The 25,390-nt window shown below is 46.6% G+C and overlaps 1 protein-coding gene across 5 annotated transcripts in view; it reads left to right on the top strand.

The window, feature by feature from the left end:
• Window positions 1-21,787, top strand: part of magi1b (membrane associated guanylate kinase, WW and PDZ domain containing 1b) — a 109,987-nt gene extending 88,200 nt beyond the window's left edge. For 2 of the 5 annotated variants that reach the window (XM_083667770.1, XM_083667772.1), the window contains exons 13-24: window positions 982-1,013; window positions 1,446-1,514; window positions 2,981-3,227; window positions 5,644-5,735; window positions 6,562-6,754; window positions 8,288-8,596; window positions 10,912-11,079; window positions 13,827-13,920; window positions 14,069-14,156; window positions 14,725-14,868; window positions 16,518-16,656; window positions 19,672-21,787. In XM_083667770.1, the coding sequence (XP_083523896.1) occupies window positions 982-1,013; window positions 1,446-1,514; window positions 2,981-3,227; window positions 5,644-5,735; window positions 6,562-6,754; window positions 8,288-8,596; window positions 10,912-11,079; window positions 13,827-13,920; window positions 14,069-14,156; window positions 14,725-14,868; window positions 16,518-16,656; window positions 19,672-20,948 (2,852 nt within the window). In that variant the 3' untranslated portion in view covers window positions 20,949-21,787. The remainder of the gene's footprint in view (window positions 1-981; window positions 1,014-1,445; window positions 1,515-2,980; window positions 3,228-5,643; window positions 5,736-6,561; window positions 6,755-8,287; window positions 8,597-10,911; window positions 11,080-13,826; window positions 13,921-14,068; window positions 14,157-14,724; window positions 14,869-16,517; window positions 16,657-19,671) is intronic. The other 3 variants (XM_083667773.1, XM_083667774.1, XM_083667771.1) reach the window with 2 other exon arrangements.
• The last annotated feature ends 3,603 nt before the right edge of the window (window positions 21,788-25,390 follow it).

The raw sequence follows: 25,390 nt of genomic DNA on the forward strand, positions 1-25,390 counted from the left end.
TGTGCTGGGGTGGGTGGGTGGGTGGAGTAAGTGGGTGGGGGGGGAACGAGAAAGGGAGGGAGGAAGGATGAGCGATACTGAGCGAAGAGGAGGGGGAGGGTGAAGAGAGGAGAGAGAGAGATAGAGAGAGGGAGAGAAAAAAGCAAACGTGATAGGGAGACGGAGAGAAGCACGGACTGCCTCTAGATGCTGGAGCCTTCGACAGCCGAGAGGCGTGCTGAACGGACGCAGGAAGATGGTCTCAGTAAGAGGGGAACTGACGGTTGCCTATAATTTAATGTTCAGTATCTTGGACTCCTTCTCGATGGGTAATATAGCTTTAGAGTTAGCTGATAGCTGCCTCCCTATCTCTCTCTCTCTCTCTCTCTCTCTCTCTCTCTCTCTCTCTCTCTCTCTCATTGACTTTCTTTCTCTCATGCTCTCTTAGTCTCTCTCTCCCTCCCTCTCTCTGACTCCTTTCATCTCTCTCTAACACATACACACTCCCATTATTTTTCTCTTTTCTCTCTCTCTCTTTCTCTCTCTTTCTCTCTCTCCCTCTCCTTCTCTTTCTCTCTCTCCCTCTCTTTATCTCTCTGTCAGTAGGTTAGCCAGGGTCTAGCGAGCGCGGGGCTAGCCCTTGGGGTTGGCCCCTCTTCTCTTGTTCAGCTGCACCAGTCAGCCACGCCACTAATGCAGACAGATTGCGCTGCCCCCCTTTTGACGCCGCGCGCGGGAGCGTGGAATGTGCAAGCGAGGGAACGCGGCAGAGAAAGAGAGAGGGAAGCGAGAACTCGGGCGCAGACGAGCACCACTACGACACTCGTCCTTGTCAGGAGTCCCTCCGTCTCTCCGTCGATGTTTTCTTTTTTGGGGGGGGGTCCTTGCTTTTGCCTGTGGGGAAGGGGGAATATTTACAAGTGTCAGTAACCGTTTCTCTCTCTCTTTCTTTCTTTCTTTCTCTTTCTCTCTCTCCATCTCGACCTGGACACTTCCTCCCAGGGGTGGCACCTGCAAAGAAGAGCCCAAAGCTGGTAAGTCACCAACAATTCCTCCTTATAGCATCCCTCCACCATCCGTCCATCCATCCTCCCCCCCACTTCATTTTCATCCCTTGGTCTTCGGTCCTCAGTGGTGATACGTAGAGTTGGGTGCTGATGTTTGAGGCTGTGGTGGAGCTGTGGTGCTACGGAGAGAGAGAGCTGTGAGGGGGATTCTCTCTTGTCAAACCTCCTGCTGTGGTGGGTGTTGTGTTGTGATGAGGGGCTTTGATTGTACGTGACCTGGGTTCTGATCACGTTCTACTGTTGTTCCGGGTGGTAGCAGGATGAGAATGGAATACATTATTGGGGAAACCCCAGTCTGACTCAATGTGGAGTATGATGTTGATGAGGTGGTGGGTTTTTAAATGAACACTGCTTTTTTTTTTTTTTTGTGTTTAACGGACCCGTTTTTTTTTTTTGCAGGATGATTATTATGATGATGTTGATGAATTTGAACTGCGTTCCAGAAGTGCTCTGTCATATAATGGAGTGGTAGGTGATGATGTTTTGTTGGGTGAATGGGGTGCTGGTGGATAATGGTTTGTTGGTTGATGAAGGTTTGCGGGTTGAGAAGAGGTTGATAATATTGAGAATTGGTTTGACAGTGTTTTGCCGGTTGATAAAGGTGTGTGTGGTGGATAATGCTGTACTAAAATATAATGTTATGCTCTGTGGCTGATAATGTGGCGCTGGTTGATAATGTGGTGCTGGTTGATAATTGTGTGTGGGGGATTATGGTGATGATGATGATGATGATGATAATGCGGTCCTGATAATGTTGTGGGAGGGTTAATGTAAGATTAATATGATGCTGTGCCATTGGTAGGCAGAGCATGGCAGCACCTTAGAGCAGCTGAGATTTGTTTTCACTCCTTCATTCTGTCGACATAAATGAGGTAGAGGGAATGAGGGAGACCAATGGAGGAGGCCATTCTAGAAATACATTGTAGGGAAGATGTCAAATGGTTTAAACAGTTCAGCCAATTTTGATAAGGTCTATGCCCACTGTAATTTCATTTGTGTTCATTGAAAATGAAGGCACCACCGAAAAACAAAGAGTCTTTTGGTCTGCTCAGAGAGAGGTTCCAAATGCATTGGAAAAACACTTAAGCTACATTTGTGGTTCATTGATTATTTCTGTTTTGCAGAAATAGCTGAATGGGATAAATGGTGTATGCATGCATTTGAGCAGGATGCATGACTGATTTGGTATGTTTACAAAGGCTGTTATAGCAATACAGTAGGTGCAGGTAGTTGGTTGTTAGGTGTGAAATCCCATAAAGTCTGCATTGAAGATGCTTCACTTCTCTCCTCTACCCACTTGGTTGTAGGTTGTCCTCTCGGAGGATGGAGGAGAAGTCATGTGATACATTGACTGGACGACTGTCACTCTCTGTTATCCTCACTCTCACTCGTATGAGGGAGTTGTCGGAGCTGTCTCTCTCTTTCTCTCTGAGAGGAATTCTGCTACTGGTTGTGCTCTAAATGTCTCCTCTCCTCATATGCAGTGGGGAATAGGGCCTCTCGTTAATGTATTCAGCTTTGTGTTGAACAAAAGGAATAGGCTATGTACTCTTGTCAGAGGAGCGCTCTCTCTTTCCGTTAGGAGAATTACTTAATTATTGAATTTCTCCATGTGAAGCCAGTGAGGTTTTTTTCCCCCTTTTCTATAAGAAATCTCACAAACAAAGCATCTTAATTATGCCTTTTGTAGTCATGGAGAGTATGTTTCTCCTTGACATCATTGTTTCACTTCGTTGGCTTCACTTCATGATTAAAAAATCTGTGTTTTGACATGTATTTTGGTGTTTTTTCCATGGGACTGATATGTACTCTCATGCCTCACCCCCCCCCCCCCCCCCCCCCCCCCCCCCCCCCCACTTCACCTCAATCTACCTCTCTCTCTATCCCTCCCTCTCTCTATCCCACTCCCCTCCTTCTCGCTCCTGCCCTAACAGCAGTTGGCAAGGAAGGACAGTCAGAACAGCTCCCAGCACAGCGTCTCCAGCCACCGGAGTGCCCACACCGACTCACCCCTGCACCCGTCCCTGGCCCCCCCTCTCAGCGAGAGCGCCGCTCCCCCGGCCCCCTCCCAACCCCTGCCCGGCCTGCCTCCCCAGGACCCCCCGGCCGACGGGACCATTCAGAGGAAACCCGACCCCTTCAAGATCTGGGCCCAGTCCAGGAGCATGTATGAAAGTAGGCGTAAGTAATACATTTTGGTGGCTGGTGCGGGTGCATGGGGATGTGGCTCAGGGGCTCCCCCAGTCCTGACATGCTGGTACTGCAGTCTTGGGGCTGGTGAGCAGCGTTTTGGGGTAAGGGATAACCTGCATGCAAATGTAAGTAGCTTCACCTCATACCAGTATCAGTATTGGTTGTGTGTGTGTGTGTGTGTGTGTGTGTGTGTGTGTGTGTGTGTGTGTGTGTGTGTGTGTGTGTGTGTGTGTGTGTGTGTGTGTGTGTGTGTGTGTGTGTGTGTGTCATGGTGACAGGATAGAGGAGTTGGAGCATCGTAGCAAGTTGACGAGCCACGTAAGCCTTCATCAACCCTGGGTGCTTAACTATCCCACCTGGCCACTTCATAACTACACGCACACACACACACACACAAATGTCCCCCCTCAAACCACAGTATGGCACTTCAGCCCAATTATCTCTCCATGCAGCCATTAGCATGCTTCCGTGCTGCGCTGCTCTTTAAAAAGACTGTTCAAGACAAATGGCCGTATAATTGGCGACGGTGGTGAGGGGAACAGTGGATTGCATATTTCCCCCCAATTGTCTTGTGTGAGGCTAACGTTGGGGGCTAGCCACCCAATTAGCAGGAATATCCCTCAGCTCGCCTGTCAAGTAGTCCTCATAGGAGTAGGAAGAGAAGAGGGGGCTTCTAGGGTCGTGAGATTTTAAATGCCTACTAATTTCTCGGGTGCCCCAGCTCTCATCAAGGTCTTTCATTATTAAGAAGTCTTTAACGAGAGAGCGAGGGGGAGAGCTAGCTAGCTAACCTCAGGTGGTTGAGAGAAGGATGGGTTTGGAATAGGAATGCAAAGGATGGAGAAGGGGGGTGGTTGTGTGTGTTTAGGCTCAGCTCAGCTTTTTACTCAGCACTTGCACATCCCTGTCCTGAGGAGGCGGAGGTTTGGCTGGTTCCTGAAGTCTGTCTGTTGGTTAGTCGCTGCCCAAAGAGGGGGAGGGAGACTGTGAAGGAGGAGAAGGAGAGGGAGAGAGAGAGAGAGATGAAAGAGCAGGTAGAGCCAGAAATTGGAAGAAGGGTACAAAGCAAGAATATAGAGACAGAGAGAATGAGTGAGAGGGAGAGAGAGTAGATAAGTACATAGATAGATAGATAGATAGATAGATAGAGAAAGGGTGGAGAGTGAGGAATGAGAGAGGCGTATCAGGTGTAAATGCTTTACTTCAGCATGGGGCTGTGTTGAGCGTTCAGCAGCCTAAAACCTGCATAGTATCCCCAAGGTGCAGACTTGGCCACTGCACAGGTATTAGTGTGCATCATTACCGCAGTGATGAAGCGCTTGGCTGACTGAGTCTGAGATCAAAGCCATAAACACACAAACCCGTACCTGAGCATGTACACTTGGGAAAACTGCCCATGCTTGATCTTCGTACAGAGGCCATTTTGATTGTTGCCTGATAGCCACCCCACGATCTCTTCTCCCTTCCATAAAATCATCTGCATGTTCATAAGGGTCTTCTGGAGCAAGCCACTGTGCATATTAGAAGATCTTCATTTCATATATGGATCTGCACACACCCAGTTGTTCAGAGATCCCGTTGCTACAGTTAGCCTGTGACCTCCCCCTCTCAGTCTATCAGCACTCACAGTGTGATAGAGAGAGCGATTTGCACGTCTGTTTTAATCGATTCAGTGAGATTGAGATTGGTCTTGGCATCCTCTCTCCTGCTGGGTCTTAGTGGCTTTCGCAGCAAAGGTCTGGGCAGTTACAGAGGGCATCCCTGGGGGGGGCTCCGGACACACAGACATGCACGCAGACACACACACACACACTTCCCCTGAGATCTGACCACCTACAGTGCTACATCAACCATGAGCTGTCAGTCACTACTGTGTCTTAGCAACATGGTGTCTTTCTGACAGCTACCCACACATACATACACACACACACGCACACACACACACACACACACACACACACACACACACACACACACACGCACACACACACACACACACGCACGCACCCACCTTTGATCTCATCTATCCTGGGGGTTCTGAACAGGCATACTGCTGAGATGTCTGCTTAATAATACAACACCAGGTATTGTGCCGACCTGTGTAAATGCTTAAGTGCTGAGTAGAGTTGGGAAAGAGCTCACCTACACTAGTTAATACAGCTAGAAAATGTGTTTGTTAGGGTTAGCTAATTTGCATAACATACATGTATGGACCAATGGCCTAATTTGGAAAATGCAGGTGCACCCATTAAGGCCATGAATCACATCATCAATCCCATCCATCTCCTCTAGTCCTCCTCCACAGTTCCCACTCTCAGGAAATGAAGCTGTGAGTCACAGAGTGTTTCATGTAATGATGAGTGCAGGTGAAGTGACATGGTGGTTGGCTGTGTTGTTGTTGCAGAGCCTGATTTCCAGGAGCAGGACATCTTCCTGTGGAGGAAGGACACAGGCTTTGGCTTCAGGATCCTGGGAGGGAACGAGGCTGGAGAGCCGGTGAGTTCAGGAGCATTCATTCATCCTTATTTTTTTCTATATCACTGTTTTTTTTTGTTTTTTTTTTACATATCTGTATGATTCTTTATTGAATAAGACACATGACCAATGCAGACTTGATAGTCAAAGAGTCGGGTCTTCACAATGTCTGCATTTCAGATCACCTACAGTAACATTCCATGATTAGGTGGTATGAAAGCCTCGCTTGATTTCAAGTAAATGGAACAGATACTGAAACGTGTTCCAAACCTTACGATATATCCTTTTGCCAAATGTATTTCTGGGTTTGAGCTGTTCTGTTGGACGGAGACAAATTATCTGCAGTGTTGGTGCTGTTGGAGGGTTCAGCAGTTCTGCAGCACCACTCTTTATTTCATCTCGTTGGTGCAGCCTCAAACAGGGAAAAGAAATATCTCTCTGACCACTTTTTCTTTCCTTTCTAAAGAGGCCAGGTTGTTTGTTATTTTTGTGAGCTGGTCTGTATACAGCTCTCGTAGAGAGAAATAATGGTACACAGGAGATTTGGACTGGGCTGTGGAGCAGTACTATACAATGTGCTCATGGTTTATAGACCTGTAGACTGAGTCACTTTAATACTGTTCTAAACTACTGGAGTGTTTTGGAGTGTTTGAGTTGATTGCAGCTCACCTAGGGAGGTCAAAGAGCAAATGTCAACTAGGTTATAGGGTCTTTGTTCAGTCGGTAGAATTTTTTTAGTTTTTACTGTCCATCTTATTACTTTATAACACTTCTCTGACAAAGCAGGTAGGGCTTTTACCTCATAGTAATGAACTAACTCACCCCCCCTCTCTCTCTTCCTCCTCAGATCTACATAGGACATATAGTGAAGTTCGGGGCGGCTGACGAGGACGGGCGACTGCGCTCGGGCGACGAGCTCATCTGCGTGGACGGCACGGCGGTGGTGGGCAAGTCTCACCAGCTGGTGGTGCAGCTGATGCAGCAGGCGGCCAAGCAGGGCCACGTCAACCTCACCGTCCGACGCAAGACCGGCTTCGGAGGTGAGGCCAGGGAAGGTCAGGGAGGGGGGAAAGGGGAGGCTGCGACCGGATATTTACATGACAGGTTTGTTATTTAGCAGACACTCCTGCTGGACCTAGAGGGACTTGCAGATAGTGTATTCTAATTAGGAAGATGATTCAAATGTATAGTATGAGTGTTAGTGAATGTGTGTATAGTATATAAGAGGCGTGGGAGGCATGTTCCGTAGGGTGACTTGAGAGTAAGAGATACAACTCTCGGGAAACTATGCTGACTGTGTTGGCCAAATGCTGCATTGTATTCAATATATTCAACCTACTTATTTTTTGGGACACTGCTTTTTTTCCCTTGATTTAAAATTCAGAATGAAATGCTTCATTATCTCGATAGAATCCCGAGTTGCCCAGAACATCTAAGTATTCCTCTTTAACCAAACCATCTAATTTGAACCCCCACCACCAAGCTAATGTAACAGACCAACCATACGCTATTCACTCCTGCCTCCGCCACTCTCCGCCCGGGCCTCCATTAGTCTTCATCAAGGCCCATAAAGAGCCCTCGGACCTGGCTGGTATTTGGCAGGGTCAGCTCCCCCACTAGCTCTTTAACAGTCCGGGAGTGTGCAGGAAACGTTTGTCAGAGCCGGCAAACGTCCTCCCAACTGCGTCGCTGCCCTTCAGCGGAATAAATAACAGCCCATAAACATGATGGAGAGGGTCCTAACCTTCTCTCTGATGAGAATGCTCCCAACAGAGAGCATCACGTAGGGAGAGAGAGAGAGAGAGAGAGAGAGAGAGAGAGAGAGATGTGGATATTAGGCGGTCGCACTTCGTCACAGTACATGAAGTTTAACGGAAGTGTTTGAGCATGTGATGCAACACTAGAGCCATATCTTTAGATGTGTTTTGGAGGGAAACAGATCAAAGGTTTGTGGTTGGTGGTAAAGAGAGAGGGCGTTCCCCCTAGACCGGCTCCCTCTTATCAGTGAAATCATTATGCCTGCATAGGGGGAGCCAGAAGTGCTGGTGTCTGTGTCGATTAGGCAAATGTTTCATTTTAACAGGTCAGGGATTTAGAATACATGGTGTTCTTGTGGAGAAGCTGTGTTCATGTGTAGGGAAGAGTTTGTTTTGTGTCAGTCTGACAGTGCTTTGTGCCTGTGTCTCCCGTTCCTCCCTCCTCTTCCCTCGTTCTTTATTTTTCTCTCCTCCAATTGTTTCAATTTGTCTTCCTGCTGTTCCTCCTCCCTGACCTGTCCTCGCCTTCTTTTCCATTTGACTTCTCTTCCTGCCTTTCCCTCCTCCATCATCTCCTCGCCATCCTCTTTTTCCACCGTTCCCTCCTTCATTACGTCAGACCTCAACCCCTCTTTCCCCATCATTTTCCCTCCCCCTCCTATCTAACCCTCCATCCTTCTTCACCCCCCACCCCCCTTCTTTGAGGGCAACAATGGAAATAAATATGTTCACTGGTTGGTTATGGTTGTAGCAACTTTATGTATTTTTGAAAATGTCAAATAAAATGCACTCATTCATTCATTCATTCCTCCTCAGCGTCTAAAGGAGAAGGTGAGGTGCCACCCTCCCCGGCCTCGTCCCACCACAGCAGTACCCAGGCCCCCTCCCTGACGGAGGGCAAGCGGACCCCGCAGGGAAGCCAGAACTCCCTCAACACTGTTAGCTCTGGCAGCGGCTCCACCAGCGGCATCGGCAGCGGCGGTGGCGGGGGTGGGGGCAGTGGCAGCGCCATGGTGCCAGCCGCCCTGCAGCCCTACGACGTGGAGATCCGCCGCGGCGAGAACGAAGGCTTCGGTTTTGTGATCGTGTCGTCCGTGTCGCGGCCAGAGGCCGGGACCACCTTCGGTAAGACCCCCCCCAGTCTTTACTGGACTTAAATGCGTGTAACATGGTTCCCATTGACATGCAGGAATGCATACTCACAAACAAGACCCATATTTTGTAGTCTATTTGAGTGTATATAGTAACTCAATGCAGAAAGCATACAGATAATCAATAAAGTCGCCCCTCAAGATATCGTACAACACACTTTAATCACTGAGAGCCTGTCCCTTACTATCCCCATTTGTCACATGACTGTTTCTCTGTCCTCTTCTATGCAAATGATTCGCTGAATAATGGCATGGAATGAAGAGCGCTATTTCTGGTGCTCTCAGATCAATAGCCGTGCTCTCAGTCCTCTCGGATGCGGTGCTTTACTTCTGCCCTCTCTCTCTGCTGTCCTCTCTCATTCTGTCAAGATGAGAGACACTGAAACCCTCTCTCTCTCCACACAGCTGTAATATTCATACGACACGTTCATTATTGATTGCAGAGTGAGAGCCTCTTACATAACGCACTTCAATTATTCACATGCACTTAAATGGCTCTGATTAGCAGGTTCTAACTGTTATAATGAGGGCTTAATAATGTAGAAGAAGTGTTTGGTAGAAGTTGGATTATATGAAGAAGAATTGTGTTGGAGCCTATGGTACTGTACTGGCCCGGCTCCAAGTAATTAACCCTCTATCCACTGATTTAGGATCAGATTGCCCTACTCTCAGTCCTAAACTTAATCATTAGTGGAATTATGCAAGTTTGACCTATTCTGACTGGCAGGACCTTTTCACACATTTATTCACCTCTTTACGTCACTGTGCATGCCCTGTTTTCTGCCTTCTGGTGTTATTGCTGTGCAGTATGCGCTTTGCCCTACCTGCTACAGGGAGCCCCTCTACCCTCACTGCCCACTGAACCCTAATGTGTTTTGGGGCCACTCTCTCAGATCGGTCCTAGGCTTCTCTCGGGCCTCCTGGATCTTCTGGTGCTAAAAGTGGACTTATAGTGCTTAACTCGACTTGTTTCGCCCAACAAACTAGCAAAGTGCGTTTTTCAAGTACAAACAATGGAAAACGTTGGCCCAGTTTAAAGCCTTTTCTTCCAAACTTCCAAGCCTCTCATCAAGGAGAAAAACATTGGTCATTGGTCAGTAGGGAAATTATTCATTTGGATCAGAACATCAAATCATACGCTGATCAGATACAGATCAAAGTGACTCTGGGAGACGGATAGTTGCCAACGAGCATCTACCCAACCCACCCACCCCCACCCCCCCATCCCTCCTCTCCCTCCGCTCGTTAGACAAACTCATCCTTCTGCTCTAAAAAACCAACAAAGCCCATAGCCTCTTATGTACCCTCTAGAAGCCTAGTCTGCAGAGCACAGCTCAATAAGATCAACCTCACTGATCTATTAGACTCCACTGACAGGGGAGGGAAGTGACAGTTAGTTCTTTGTGTTGTAGTTGAAAGAATGAGGGTGTATAGAGATGGGTACTAGAGATAAATGAATAGAGATGGGTGGAGCGATAGATACATGAATAGAGATGGACAGATACAGAGAGATTGGCGTGCATGCACTCTATTTCTCCTTAATGAGCGAAGGCATGCTCCAGTACTCTCTCTCGCGCGCTCTCTCTCTCTCTCTCTCTATCTCTCTCTTTCTCTCTCTCTTTCTCTCTATCTCTCTCTCTCTCTCTCTGTCTTTGTGAGGGAGGAGAGAGTGGGAGGAAAGAACCCCAGGGTATGAGCGGAGATGTTGGCACTGATGTATACGTTTGTAAATCTACGCTGCAGGTGTCTGTGTAGTCATCTCCGCTGCCATTGGTTGACAGAAGTCTCTTTGTTATTAGGTTCCTGCTGTACAGTTTGAGATTTAATCATGGAAATAGAGTAACATATCCTTTAAGAGAGAGAGAGAGAGTCAGTGACACATTGAGAACATATGCTGTGACACTTTATCTTTACTCTTTTATTTGAATGGAGGATTTAAAGTATGTGTAGAGAGTGAAGGCATATTTCTTCAGGGTTCTGCGCTCCAAATGTCCCGTCAATCTTGGCCAACCCTTTCCATTTGTACTCTGGCAGAATTTCAGGCAGCCTCTGTCTGGTGGCACTTTGGCTTGGTGGCTTTGGTGAATTAACCCTTAACCTGCTGTCTTCCTTTCTCTCTCTTCCCCTCCTCCTCCTCCTCCCTCACTTTTCCACCCTTTCTTCCTCCCCTCCTTCCCTTTCTCTTAAAATCCCAATATTGTCACAACACACAAACTCTGAATCACACAAACGTGACTCGCTCATGATGAACAGCTGGAAATGCTTGTGTGGCCATGCCTCACAAAATAGGGCGCATCATTGAGGGGAGCCCTGCGGACCGCTGTGGGAAGCTGAAGGTGGGCGACCGCATCCTGGCCGTCAACAGCTGCTCCATCACCAACAAGTCCCACTCGGACATCGTCAACCTGATCAAGGAGGCCGGGAATACCGTCACGCTAAGGATCATTCCCGGAGATGGTGAGTTGGGATTCTACTCCGAGTTTCACATCCACCTCTTTATCCATATACCAGATACTTGAAATACTTTGAGCATTTGCTGGAGCCTGTCGAGAGTTTCAGATGGGCGGGGTTTGCACATGGGACTATTCCATTGGTTCCATTGTGTCAGGCAAACTTAAATGATTATAAAAATCCATATAGTATGGAGAAAGTATCCATATATAATGATTTCAGTATTCTAGGATTATACATTTCATGCACTAGGTGCTATCTGCATCATAGCAGAATTTTGTTATTGCACGATCTGTTATGTAAAGCCTCGAGTTCTCTCTGTTCCTGCCAGTCTGATTCAAACTCCCTGCAATGTCTCTTCAGAGCTGCTGCTTTGGGATGTGAGGGAACGTTCCCTTTCCTGTGCACTCGTTCTCCTCTCACATCCCTTTAAAGCATGCAAGAGTAATTCAGCTGTCAGAGGCTGTCAAAAAGTGTGTGTGTGTGTGTGTGTGTGTGTGTGTGTGTGTGTGTGTGTGCATGTGTGTGTGTGTGTGCAAATCTGTGGTGTGTGTGTTTGTGTGTGTGTGCGCAAGTCTGTGGTGTGTGTGTGTGTGTGTGTGATAGCAAGTCTGTGGTGTGTGTGTGTGTGTGTGTGTGTGTGTGTGTGCGCGCGCACATGAGAGAGAGTATTTGTTTGTGTGTGGGGTGAATGTGTGCATGTTAGATCACGTGTGTGTGTGTGAGGCTAAGAGATGTCGCTACACTGCATTGACAGATCACCCTGGCATGGTTCACAAATGCTGTTTAATTAAGTTGGGGGGGAAATGCAGCGCGGGAGCCAGAGCAATACTCTTTGTCAACCTGCAGGTTGGAGAAATCGAGCTGTTAGTCGGTGGTTGCTGTTTTTCGGGCTGTTTTTTTATGGATGAAAGCTTCTCTGTGAAGTGCAGTAGATGAGAACACTGAGCCCAAATTGTTCTGCCAAGAAGACAGAGAGAGAAAGTGAGGGAGATGGATTATACAGGTGTGTGCGTGAGTGTGTGTGTGTGTGCGTGAGTGCGAGTGATAAGGGTGTGGTTTGTGTCTTTTATCTTCGGCTGAGTATCTTTTTCCTGTGTGTGTGTGTGTGTGTGTGTGTGTGTGTGTGTGTGTGTGTGTGTGTGTGTGTGTGTGTGTGTGTGTGTGTGTGTGTGTGCATGCATGCATGCATGTGCAAGTTTGTGTGTGTGTGTGTGTGCATGCATGCATGCGTGTGTGTGTGTGCATGTGTGTGTGTGAATGAGTGTGCCAGCTGGTGTGTATCCAAGGCCAAGTCGTCTCCTGCTGTTGAGCGCAGCTCTCCTAGGGAGGCGGAGGGAGATTTTAATGAGTAGGCTGATACTCACATCACTGCAGGGAGACGCAGCTCTGATCCCAGGCTGCTGTAATGTCTAATGCTTTACCAACCAAAGGCCTCATCAGGGCCAAACAACACCTCATTCGATCCCATGCAGTGTCGAGAAACAGTGGTAAGCGAGATTGTGTGACCCCCGTACACAGCCCTCCTGGGGGTCGTACTACTGTATGCTCTTCCTCTGTTGAATTCTTCATTTAAATTGTCGTCGTCGTCGTCGTCCCCCCTTCCATTCACACGCTAGGAAATATTGCTGAGGCGGGAGACAGATCAGGGGGACAGCTCAGTGCTTTTCTGTGTGACCTGAATGTTTCAAGGGGAAAAAAAGAAAAAAAAACACACACAGAGGCAGCGAGCGGGCACTGGAGTGGAAGGAGGGAGAAAAGGGGAGGGTGGAGATAGGGATGGATAGAAAAGGGGAGGGAGGGGGAGGGTGAATAGGTGAATAACAGAGAGAAGGATGGAGGGAGGGATGGATGGATGGAGGTAGGGATGTCAAGAGAAGGATGGAGTGAGGGAAGGAAGAGGCAGAGGAATAGATGAAGAGGAGAGAGAGAGAGAGAGAGAGGGAGAGGGAGAGGGGAGAGGAGGGGAGAGAAGATGTGAGGATGTTTCCTGGGCTACAGATGACACCAGCATCTCTTCCGAGAAAGAACAAAAAAAACAGGTCTATTTTAAGACATTGAGATGCTTGGGCCAAGCACACATCAAACCTCGGATCTGTACAACCGCTGACTACCCAGCAGCCTGGAAGTAAACCCACCCTCTGCACACTGCCCTCTGATTGGCCAGGCCAGTGTCTCAGGGGCCGTGAGCGAAACGGAGAGTTAAGCCAATGGGATCCAAGGGGACTAGAGGGGGAGTAATGGGTAGATGAAAGGCGGAATTGACCGCAGTCAGGGGTGATTGTGAGCGGAATAGAGAGTAGGGTGCTAGGATTAAGGTAGGGGCTGATAGTTAGAGCTAGAGATTATGGTAGTTGGGAGTCATAGATTTCTATGTCTGGAGAGGAGGACGAGTTCAAATGAGGGATGGTTCTTGAGTGAATGCCAAGGGTGTGTGTGTGTGTGTGTGTGTGCGTGTGTGTGTGTGTGTGTGTGTGTGTGTGTGTGTGTGTAGTGGGTCATTGAATGAATAGCACCATATTCCAGTTGAATCAGAATTCCTTGGTAGGATAAAAGGCTAGGCTTTAATATTGCCCAGGCTGAGGGTTTTGTGTGATATACATTCATTATGGCTTGTGAAAGTATTGTTTTGTCATACTGCTCTCGGGCTCTGTTCCAGCCCTGTGTTGTGTGAATTTTCCCCAAGGGGTTTGCCTGGTCTGCTTCGAGCTCCAGTGACCTGATGTGTCTCCTTTCTCTCTCTCTCTCGACAGAGTCATCCAACGCAACACTGCTCACCAACGCTGAGAAAATCGCCACCATAACAACCACTCACACACCCCAGCAACAGGCTGCACCTGAGCCCAGGTGAGAGGGATTGTGGGATTTGGAGTCTGAGACACTGTAGTCCTTATAGATGGTGGAACATTTTCTGAAAGCGGAAGGGAATAGTCAATGATTTATGTTATGTTGTTGATTTATAATTTTTTTTTGTAATCTATCTTTTCCCCCCCAGAAACAACACCAAACCAAAACAGGAGTCTTTTGAGTTCAAGGCCCCGCAACCCCCTCCTCCTCCAGCCACAACACAACCTCCAGCCCAGGTAAGGACTATCAATCAATCAGCCAATCAGTGCATCTATACTGTGAACCAGGAGCAATGTTGTGTTTCAGCTCATTTATTGAATAGATAAAGTTAGAGTTCCTTTAATGTAGGCATCAATGCCTTCTAGCCAAACTTCCCACAACAATATGTAGTTCCTATAAGTCAATCTGACACTAGCTAGGTCCTTATTTTGATACCATTGATCCTGGGCAGAGCGTGGATGTAGAGGGAGGGGGTTGTGCTTGTCACTGTGTCCTTGTCGGACCTGTGCCCTCTCTGTGTCCTCTCCCTACCCTCCATAGACAACCCCCAGAGCCCAATTCATCAATTATTCAACACACACCCAATCTGGAGCTCCTATCATCTAGGTGTGACTTTCCTGAAGGTGGCATTCGTCCCCTACGCTGAAATATGAGCCCCTTCACCACACACACACACGCACACGCACACATACACACTGTCAAGTTCAGCCACCACTGAACGCTGAATAACCAGACTGACCTTGGGGTGTGTGTGCGTGCGTGCGTGCGTGTTTGTGTGTTTGTTTTTCTCTGTCTGTGTACTAGGATGCTGAGTTCTACTCAGTGGATCTGGAGAGAGACAACAAAGGCTTTGGGTTCAGTCTGAGAGGGGGACGGGAGTACAACATGGACCTGTACGTGCTGAGGCTAGCCGAGGACGGGGCAGCCGTACGCAACGGGAAGATGAGGGTACGTAAGAGCCTCTATACGGCTATAAGGTGGCATAAACCAGTTTTTGACAATACCTGATACCATGATATCCACCTCAATATATTCACAGACAATGCAGGGCATTTAGCTCATCCATATCCATACATGAATCGTAATACAGCAGGACAGACCTACAGATACTTCTGCTAATGCATTGTGGCTTCAATCAGCCTTCTTCAGAGTTGTATTCTATGAGTGTATGAGCTGACAGATGATATTTACTCCCAACTCTCACTGATGGGTGAAAACGTGATGTACAGTTATGGTCAGAAGTTTACATACACTTGTAAAGAACATGTATGTCATGGCAGTCTTGAGTTTCCAATCACTTCTACAACTCTTATTTTTCTGTGATGGATTGATTGGAGCACATACTTCTTTGTCACAAAAAACATTCATGAAGTTTGGTTCTTTTATGAATTTATTATAGGTCTTCTGAAAATGTGACAAAATCTGCTGGGTCAAAAATATACATACAGCACCTTGAATTATCGATTTTGGTGATGTAGAAAGTTGTGTCAATCAAATTTGCTTTGTGGCATGGCCTCTTAACTTCTTATGAGTGATTATGATTGACTACAGCTGGTGACTTATTTCAGCCCATTTAAATAGGGCTCGTTTGATACACTCATTACACTCAGCCAAAAACGCTACAATGGGAAAGTCTAAGGAGCTCAGCACGGATCTGAAAAAGTATTCTGGCAACTGAAGTATAATATTCACATAATGACGAATGCAAAATGAGAACATATCTCATTTAGTGAAATGCTTCATCACACACAATGCCCCAAGAGACAGTATCTAGGGTAATTGTTTCCATGGTAATTGTTCCATGGATATGTAAATTCAACATACATATGCTCCTCAAGCTGTCACATAGCTGTGCGTTTAACCTTTATTTTGATTAATTACATAAATCCATAAGCTCTTTCCAATACAACGTCAATTCCCCTCCCCGGGACGAAGATTGCAAGGGTTAATTGTTTTTATTTAATTCATTTGTGGATTTGTGATGTATGTAAATAAGATGTTATTAGCACACGTCTCTGTCAGAGAGCTGCTGTGTGTGTGTGTGTGTGTGTGTGTGTGTGTGTGTGTGTGTGTGTGTGAGACTGTTCAGAACGGGACCTTGTTAGATGAGATATTAATAGGCCCAGTTTCTATGAGGCGGGGAGGTGTCAGTAGGAGACCCATTTCTGTAGGAGCGGAATTCCCCCGACGGAGAGAACACTGACAGATAACTTGAGGCGTGGAAGAAAAAAGAGAATAGAACAGTCTTTCTCTCTCTCTCTCTCTCTCTCGCTACATGCACCAGACTTATAGTACTGTTCTTTGACACAATTTTCCCCTCTAAAATTTTTTGATTTTCAAGAATTGTTTCTAGGGCAGTTGTGCGAGAAATTGTTGTTCTTTGTTCACTCTGATCTTGTCTCTCTCTCTTTCTTCTGTATCCCTTTTTTCCCCACCCCTTTGCTCCCTTTCCCCCCTCCTCCTATATCCCTTTCCCACCATCCTCAATTCTCTACTCTCTCTGACTCATCCTCTGTCTCCCTCTCTCTTCACCCTGTCTCCTCTTTCATCTCCCTCTGTCTCCCCCCCCCCCCCCCCCCCCCCATTCTCTCCCTCAGGTCGGAGATGAGATCCTGGAGATTAACGGCGAGACCACCAAAGGCATGAAACACGCACGCGCCATAGAACTGATCAAAAACGGCGGGCGCCGCGCCCACCTGGTCCTCAAGAGGGGAGATGGCTCAGTGCCGGAATATGGTGGGTCAATCTACGAAAACATTCCCTTTTCCCCCGTCTTCACCCCCTGAGAGAGCCCAGGAGGGGGGGCTGGGGGCGGGGCGGGGTGGGCTAAGAGGACACCCCTCGCTTGTCCTGTCCTGTCCTGTGGGCACTCCGGGGTCACCTCTTGGCTACCACTGTCCCACTGGGTGTGTATGTGGGTGCTTCCGTGGGTCCTGTCACCTCTGCTGTCACCTGCTGCTCTCAGCTGATGTCACCTTTCACCTTCTGGCTGGGGCTCACTGAGCAGGGGGGCTTGGGTAACTGCAAGGCATTCTGGGACTCCGCGAGGAAGGGTTCTTCTATCCTCTGTGCCACATGAAAATAAAACACACCAAGAATACAAGAGGAGAAAAAAACTGAAAAGATTAATGTGTCTAAATGTGGATATATGTTTATTGATTCTCAGAGTCCTTACTGAATGCTATTTTTAGGGGTGGGGGAAAAAAGGAAACTTGATCTATTGTATCCAGTGGTAATCTCGTAAATGCTCTCTGGTTTCGATGGCATCTCCAATGAGGATTTGGTAATGGCATAATGAACATATTTATAATATTTATTGAAGGTGAATGTAAGCTACTGAGTTTAAGGTCTTGAGTTGAGACTGTATTCAAATGAGAACATTCTAATACATTTTTGACCATTTCAATGGGAAATCTCACAATATTATGTGTGACTTTATTATCACAAATCCATGGCTATATTCTCACCCACTGTAAATGTCATTGGACAACCGTGATTCTGGAGACTCCATCCATCCCCTGACAATACTCCATCACTCCACCGATAGACATTTTTGTAACAAAAAAACAAGCAGACATTTTTACAAGTATTTTTGTTGATGTACAGAGCCATGAATCAACCCACATATTAATCCGAAAAAAGTCTATTGCTGCATGAAATTGTCAAAGTGTAATTCCCAAATGATTTTCTTTTTTTGCTTTGTCCATTTTCCATAATATTTATGGAATGTTTCATTTGTAGGTGTATTGATTTGTTGATCTATAGTCACAAGTCATTTTAATGCATTATTGTTTTGTTTTTTTGGGGGTGGGGGATTATTGCCCGTCTGAAAAAAACTCATTCATGTAATTTGTTGCGCTAAGAATGTGCTATGTCTCTCCTGCACCAATATGACATCTCTGTGAGGTTGTATATTTTTTACCATTTTTGTAACTTTTAGTTTCCACCCTTTGACATATTCACTAGTGTTACTTTTTTCTGTTGGCAATGTAAACGGCTTCATACGGTGTTGTGTGTGCATCTCGCTGTCTCTATGGGGTTTGGGTCTCTGCTGCTGCTGCTGGTGAGTGAGGTGTGGGTGTGGGTGTGGGTGTGGGTGTGGGTGTGTGTGTGTGTGCACAAATGTGCATGTGTGTATGTGCTGGGTTCCAGGACTTTCTCTGTAACTGATGTTTTTTTCACTCAAGGGTGGGGTAATTTCCTGGACTGTCTCTTTCTCTGAATGATTACATGATCAAATAAACACCTTTTCCATTAAAAAAATAAACACAGACAATAATTCTTCTTTCTTTTGCCTGTTGTTTTTAAGATCTAAACATGCTTTTCTCTTTTTTCTCTTTTTCATCTATCCTTCTTATTTTGCTGGGCTCTTCCTTCCTTCAGGGACGGTCGCTCCCCATCTCACTGCATGTATGGGAAATGACAAGATGGGAGAGCCTAATTTCTACCTAACGGGCCAAAATCAGACCACGGTTTGTAGCTGTCCTCTCCTCCGTCCCCTCCGGTGTCTCACTCTCTCTCTCTCTCTCTCTTTCTATCCGTGTGCTGTGCCCTCAACTCACCCGTGCCGTGCTCTGCTCCATGCATACGAATCCATTCACCCAGAATTGCATTGCCAATACCGCCACCGCTGTTGTCATGCTGACCAGTAGGAATGGATTCATGCATCCCGCCGCAGCATCGCATTCAAGCCTCTGGGCTCGCCGTGTCCTCTGCTGAAATGCAACATTATAAGTTCTGCTCATGTCACGCTATTTTGGTGATACTGGATGTTGGGTATTTAGTTTAGTAACTGTAGTTGTCTCTCCTAGACTTTTTCCCTTGCAGCTTTAACAGGTATCTGTACCTCATCCCTCAGTTACAGTAGAGTTAGTACAGCTTGACTTTAGTAGAGTTCCTTAGGCGTAGTTTTTAGAACCTGTTTAGTGATGCTTGAATGACCATCCATTTGTTTATTCACTGACCAGATGAGATGGTTGTCAGGGACATTTGGAGTGGAAATGACTTATCTGTGTAAACTTTGTAGTCTCCCCAAACTACTTAGGCTAGAGCACCTTGCTGCCTCCATAGTATTTAGTAGACATGAACATTTATACTGAATGCAACTTGTCATCACATACAAACTATATATGTGTTCCTAAAACTATTCAACTTATGGTTTAAAACTCTTAAGCACTTACACTTACACAAAACATTTTAAACCCCACCAAGTTCCAAACATTCATACATTATTTGACATCATTACTCAGTTCTCAGTTCTCAGAACTCATCTGTTTTTTTTTTTGGTTGCATTAAACATTTACTGCTCCTTCGCAGACGTCACAAGAGCATGAGAGAGCATGAATTAGTCATGGCAAATTAACTCAATCAGCATCATCAACAACACCAGCACGTGCTCTAACGAACCATTGGCCAAACCATGGTTCAACCATCGGTCCTGCTCAGCTACATAACCGCAAAATAAACCCTGGGGTCCTTGGGGAGAGCTTTGTTGTGGGTAAAGTCTCTGGGTAAAGCTTTGGCTGCTTCACAAATGCTTATTGTACATGTTTCTTGTTCATACATAGTAATACTTTACTATCCGCTGTAGCTCTGCAACCAACTAGAGACGTTTTAGCTGTGTTTGTTTGCTGATATTAACATTAGAATTGGCTCCATTAGCAATGTTAACAGCTTGGTCATTGCTCTAGGTTGTCTGGCCAATGCAGTGTGTCTCATCCCCAACCCCTTGTATGTCATGTTATGTTCCAGGCAATGGCATCGACGGCGCCAACCCTGCCTCAGGGGTACAAAACGCTTCGGAAGTGAGCACCCTGCCCCCCAACAGCCGCGCCAACGCACCATTGGAGTCCAGCTACCCACCAGACCCTCACCAACCATCCCAGAGCAAGGAGACCAAGAAGGAACCGCACAGCCGGCGCTCGGGCGGCCACCACCATTCAAACCACCGCCACCACTCCCCCGACAAGAAGAGCAAGGGTAAGCGCAAGGGCAAGGGGGGCAAGTCCACGGAGACCGGGGGCAACTCCAAGCTGTTCAAGAAGAAGGGCGAGAAAGGCAAGAGGTCGAGCGGGGAGAAGGACGGCACCCACCACCACAATAGCAGCAGCCACCAAAGCAGCGGGCAGCATCGGAGACACCGTTCCGCAGACAAAGGACGCAGTCGCGCCCGGAGCGCCGAAAACACCCTGGACAGCCGCGGCGGCGGACACGGGCGCAGGCATGGACGCTCCCCAGAGAGACAACATCGCCATCACCGCCCCTCTCCCCGCCGACACCGTTCACCGTACCGTTCACCATACCACTCCCCCAACCGCCGTAGCTCCCCGCACCGCTCACAACCTCATCCCTCCCCCACACGCCGTCGCACACAGTCATCAGACCCCTACCGCGACACCCAGGCCTCCCCAGACAGGCAAGGGGGCCGTGGCATCTGGAAGCCCAACGGGGATGTGGCAGTACTGAGGGAGCCCCCGGGCGCTGCTAAGTCCAGAGCCCTGGCAGAAGACAACGTGCTCCGGGAGCTTCCAGCCATGGACCATCTCAACAGGGAGTCGACACTGTTTGGGGAGGACAGCCTGTTGCTGAGGGCCTCCTCCATGGAGAGGACCTACCAAGGAGACAGTTTGCTGAGCAAGGCTGCCAAGGCCCAGCGGGGAGCCTTCGGAGGGGAGACTCTGCCCAGAGTCCGCACTCCCGACTCCGACAGTGCCTACAAGAGGTACAGCTCGCTGCTGAGGGGACGCTCACCTGAGAGGGGGGACAGAGAGGGGCGCTACGTCAACAGGGAGGAGTCCCCGGACCCCCGCTACAGAGCCAGGAGCCTGGGTCGGGATATCTCCCCGGTCAGGAGCTTCAGACAGGAGGAAGAGGAGCAGGAGGAAGAGGATGAAGAAGAGGTAGCAGCATCCAGGCTGAGGGAGTACTACAGCACACTCAAGTCCAATGCCAGCCGCGCCTCCAAGGCCACCCTCCCGGAACCCAAGAAGAAGACCTACAAGGAGAGCCCCAAAGATCTGAGCATCTGATTGGATGTCTGTGGACCATTCACAGTCCCCCACCCACACTGCACCACACCACGGTTCACCCCCAGCACCTCTGCTCTTCACCTGCGGAACACACACACACACACACACACAGAGACCCTGGAAGAACCTAAGTTATTGATTATAAGACATTCCTGCGTTCCTAACTACACAGTGATTCCAAAACAACTTTTAAAAGCAGAAGTATGATTTTTTTTGTTTGGGTCGGTTTTATGTTCATTGGTTAAAACATTCTACATCTGACTTTTACAGAAAATGTAAAACCATAAAAAACAATGATGTGCCTAACAGTTCCATTAACAATAGTTTTTTTTTCCCTGTTTGATATGAGACTGGCATTTTCTCCGCCGCCAGTGTGTACTTTTCCACAGAGAGCCCATGGAAGCACCATACTGTACACAGCCGCCATGACTGGTGCTCACACAGATGCTGTGCATGTCTTTAAGGTTTTAATGTCTTCTCTCTCTTTTTTCTTTCTTTCTTTCTTTCTTTCTTTCTCTCCCCCAGTGCAACTGTTTTTTAGACATTGGACCAGACTATAGCACAAGCCTGCATTTGTTTGTATATTTTTGACAGTTTGCAGTATGTGTACATTCAGAGGTGATCATTTTAAAAAGAATGAAGGGAAATTAAAAGTTAAAACTATGATGATGATGATGATGATGTTAAAATAAAAATAATATATTAAACATGTATACTGGAGTGTCCCTGTTTTCCGTATTTTGTGTTTGCATTGATCATCATGGAAATAAGAAATGTGGTGTGTGTGTATGCGGTGTACACTACTGTCAAAAACTGATAAACAAAGATGATGGTGCAAAGGTCTTCAGTTGTTTTCTTTTGAGCAAGAAACGTGTCCAGAAAATGAAGACTTTGAAAGTGACAAGAACAAAGTGTTTTCTATCCCTCCAGTAGTTCAAAGGCAGTATGAGAAAGAAAGTCCCCAAGCTTAGAACCCCCCCCCGCCCCCACCACCACCACCACCACCACCTTTCTCTCTCTCCCTCCTTCCCCCTCAGCCCTCTTTATAGTCCTGTGTGGTCTCTTTCCCCTGTGTTCTTGAAATAAAAGAGAAAAGAATTACTTTGTCCCCAGATGTCAAGACAATGACAGGAGACAGCGTGGATTGGGCAACCGGGGGCCATGTTCCCTTCCTCCCAGATGACAGAGGTGAAAGACGGACACAGAGGCCAGTCTGACGACCTGTGGATGAGGACATTCATGAGAGAGTCACTTCACAGCTGTCAGCATCTGCCTTGGCACAGTGAAATAATAACACCAGTAACAACAGGTGAAATGTCGGCTTATTGTCTTTATGAATAGAGAGTATGGAGAAGGAAGAGGGATGTCTGTGGTGCTACCTCTTTGAGAATATGTTTGCCTATAGCATATGCAGTATGAGCTGTGAATTGCATTACCAGTGAAATGGTCATTATCCCCTTACCACAATGCTGTGAATGTTTGGATTTAGAGGTTCTCATATATGTTCAAGCTAAATAGGCTTCTCAGTGTTAGGCTCAGGGTGTTCTGTTCTGGAAAATATAATGGTAATGAGTCTACAAGGAATTTGTGGTGGAATACCCATAATCACATGTACATTATAGGCCCTTAGACACACGCGCACACACACAGTGGGTATCTATGTGCAGCTGGTGAGAGAACGTTAAACTGAGCTCTGAAATGCCATAGTGAGCCTCCTGATCTCAGTGATGTCATGATGTGTGAAGTGAACCTCGGGATGCCTGTAAAGTCTCCTCTCCTCATTAGTAAATAGCACAGTACTTTACTGCACGCCAACAAACTTGAGGATGTTGTATAGATTGAATACATGTCTCTGGAGTATACAGTATGTCCTACAGCAATGCTGCAGTGTAGAGATATAGAAGGAACAGATGCCTTTTGTTTGTGAGCTCCCTCTCGCTCCCTCCCTCATCCAGTGAAGGGGAATCAAGACCTAAATAATGGATTTAATCCAGTTTCCTCCACCAAAACACTCTCTCTCTCTCTTTCTTTCTTTCTTTCAAATATAGAACCTTAATCCTTGTATTGCTCACACGACCCAGTGATGATGAACAACCAATGACCGGTGACATTTCATCATCCCAGTAAAGAGTATGAGGGGGTCATAAAATCAATGATAAGGACATCACAGCGCATGAAGGCAGTGGTAACATCAGAATTAGGGCTCTTCCACCAGCTCAGGGGCTCTTTGGCCTTGGATCCCCTGTTCTGTTGTCGCCATGGTAACACTATAACGGTTCCGTCGTGTTGAGTCAAACCTGACTCGACCTAAGATGACAACCCTGTTCTTTTTAGGGAGGAATGCACGCAAGGCAGAAAACAAAGTCAAGTTTGGTGCAATGATTTGAGTTATTTTTGGCCAAGTGTGCGTGCGCTTACAAGTTATAACATATTTGTGTTATTTCTCTCTCCTCCGTCTGTGTATGTGTCTTCATTTTAAGTCAGAGAATAACGAGTGTTAGAAGCACCGTCTTCCCAGAGAGGCACCGGTATTTTAATGAGCCCTTTATCTGGCTGGGTGTAGGTGAAAGACACCAGTACAATCCTATCAAAGTGTGACAATCGTTTGCTTGTTGATTGCTGTGCATTCCTCATAGCCTTTCGGAAAAAGTCCAAATACTGTACGAGCTTTTCCCTCATTCTCGCCAGTGAAACTGTGTTACTGGAAATACATTATTAACATGCTCCATTTGCATTGATCAATGGGTTAAAAGCATGTTCTCAATTTAATGTCGATGGCATTTAGATAAGGTTACAAACGTCAATGCACTTCCAGTTAACGACTAGAAACGAACAAAAACACCTAGCTACTCATCAGGGTTTTTTAGCTACTCATCAGGTTTCCTGTGTTGCACCTGTCCCTCCTCATTAGTCCAAACAGATAATACAGAGCATATCATCTGGAGCGAGCCAGGACAGTCTAATGTGAAGTGTGAAAATCCTTCTTAAATTCTGACACCTTTTGGAGGTAATGCAAAGACATTGCATCAAAGTGATGAACAAGGATTGAACAACCCAAACCATCTATCTATGTTTTTTTATTTTATTATTATCATCCAACAGGAGGTATGGCATGGAAGTAGTCCAGGTCCAAAGCTGTGAAAAGAACAACACAGTATTGTTAATATTAATATTAATTAATTAAATATTATTAGTAAAATAGTTTGACACAAACACATTTTTAAATTTTTCCGTTTTTCTGATAGATGGAAGATAGCATTGCGTAGCAGTAAAGGGCAATCCAACAAACACACAGCGGGAGCCTTGTAGAATACATGTGTGAGCTAGCATTCACGCCTCTTGATTCACAACCGTTATTTTCTTCGTTTGACAATGTTGAGTTAAATATTGATGCACACTTCAGAGAGAATTTTGGGAAACGTGTGGTTTTGGCACTGCATAGCTTAGACTGGCTTTTTAGATGATGTATGAAAGGGTTGGTGGAAATGGAAAAAGCCATCAGGGGTTTATTTGTTCCTGCAGAAGTGTTGTTTGTTTTGCATCAGAAGTAGTCCTTGTTTTCTCATCCATGGGCTCAGGCTCCCCACTTCAATTAAGAATCACCATGGGGAGGTTTAGTGTTTTGGTTAACTATAGTGCAGCTTACTACTTTGTTGCTTTAGGTGGTCAAGAATGCTTTGTCAATATGTTTAGCATTACAGCAAATAGGCAGCTATTTTGCCTAAACTGTGAAAAAGGCAATAATGCTATCTTATCTTCAATATATCTTTTTTTCAGAACAAGGGGGGTTGTTGGATGTGTTATGTGCCAGAGTGGCATACTGGCATGAAACATCTGCAATTTACCCACTCTGCAAAACAGGAACAATTGGGTTGCATGACCGCCTCTCCAAGTGAAGTCTTTATACCCATGTAGGTAGATGTCACATGATGCCATCTTGTGGCCAATCTGTGAAATCACATCTCGCATCTTACAAGTGACGTCAGCATCGCTCTGTTGTTTGCCATGGAGATGCCAGAATACCGAATGCGTCTTTGCTTATGGCAGATATATAGGTCCCTCCTGACCAATACATCACAGCATGAGTGAAGAGATTGAATGATGCTTCGAAATGAGTTACAATCTATGTGTTCCCTCTGTTTATTAGAATGTATTGGAGTGATTGCTTGAGTGTTGCATGTTCTCATTCAAGGCCATTGGTAGGGAGTGACACATCTGTCTGTGTCAGGAATGTCTTGTAGAGAACGAGATCAATATCATTAGCAGTAGCTCTGTGACTGGCTGAGCCAAGGTCTGAGATCTCTTCAGCACTTCACCCAGGTTATTAATGCTGCTCTCACGGAGAGGGCTGCGAGGTGATGATGTCACAGCCTTGGGATACGGCCCAGGGGACAGGATGAGATGGTGGTAATAATGTGCCCTCTGCTGTTGGTTACCTGCAA

This window comes from Argentina silus (assembly GCF_951799395.1).
Source record: "Argentina silus genome assembly, chromosome: 4".
NCBI classification, from domain to species: domain Eukaryota; kingdom Metazoa; phylum Chordata; class Actinopteri; order Argentiniformes; family Argentinidae; genus Argentina; species Argentina silus.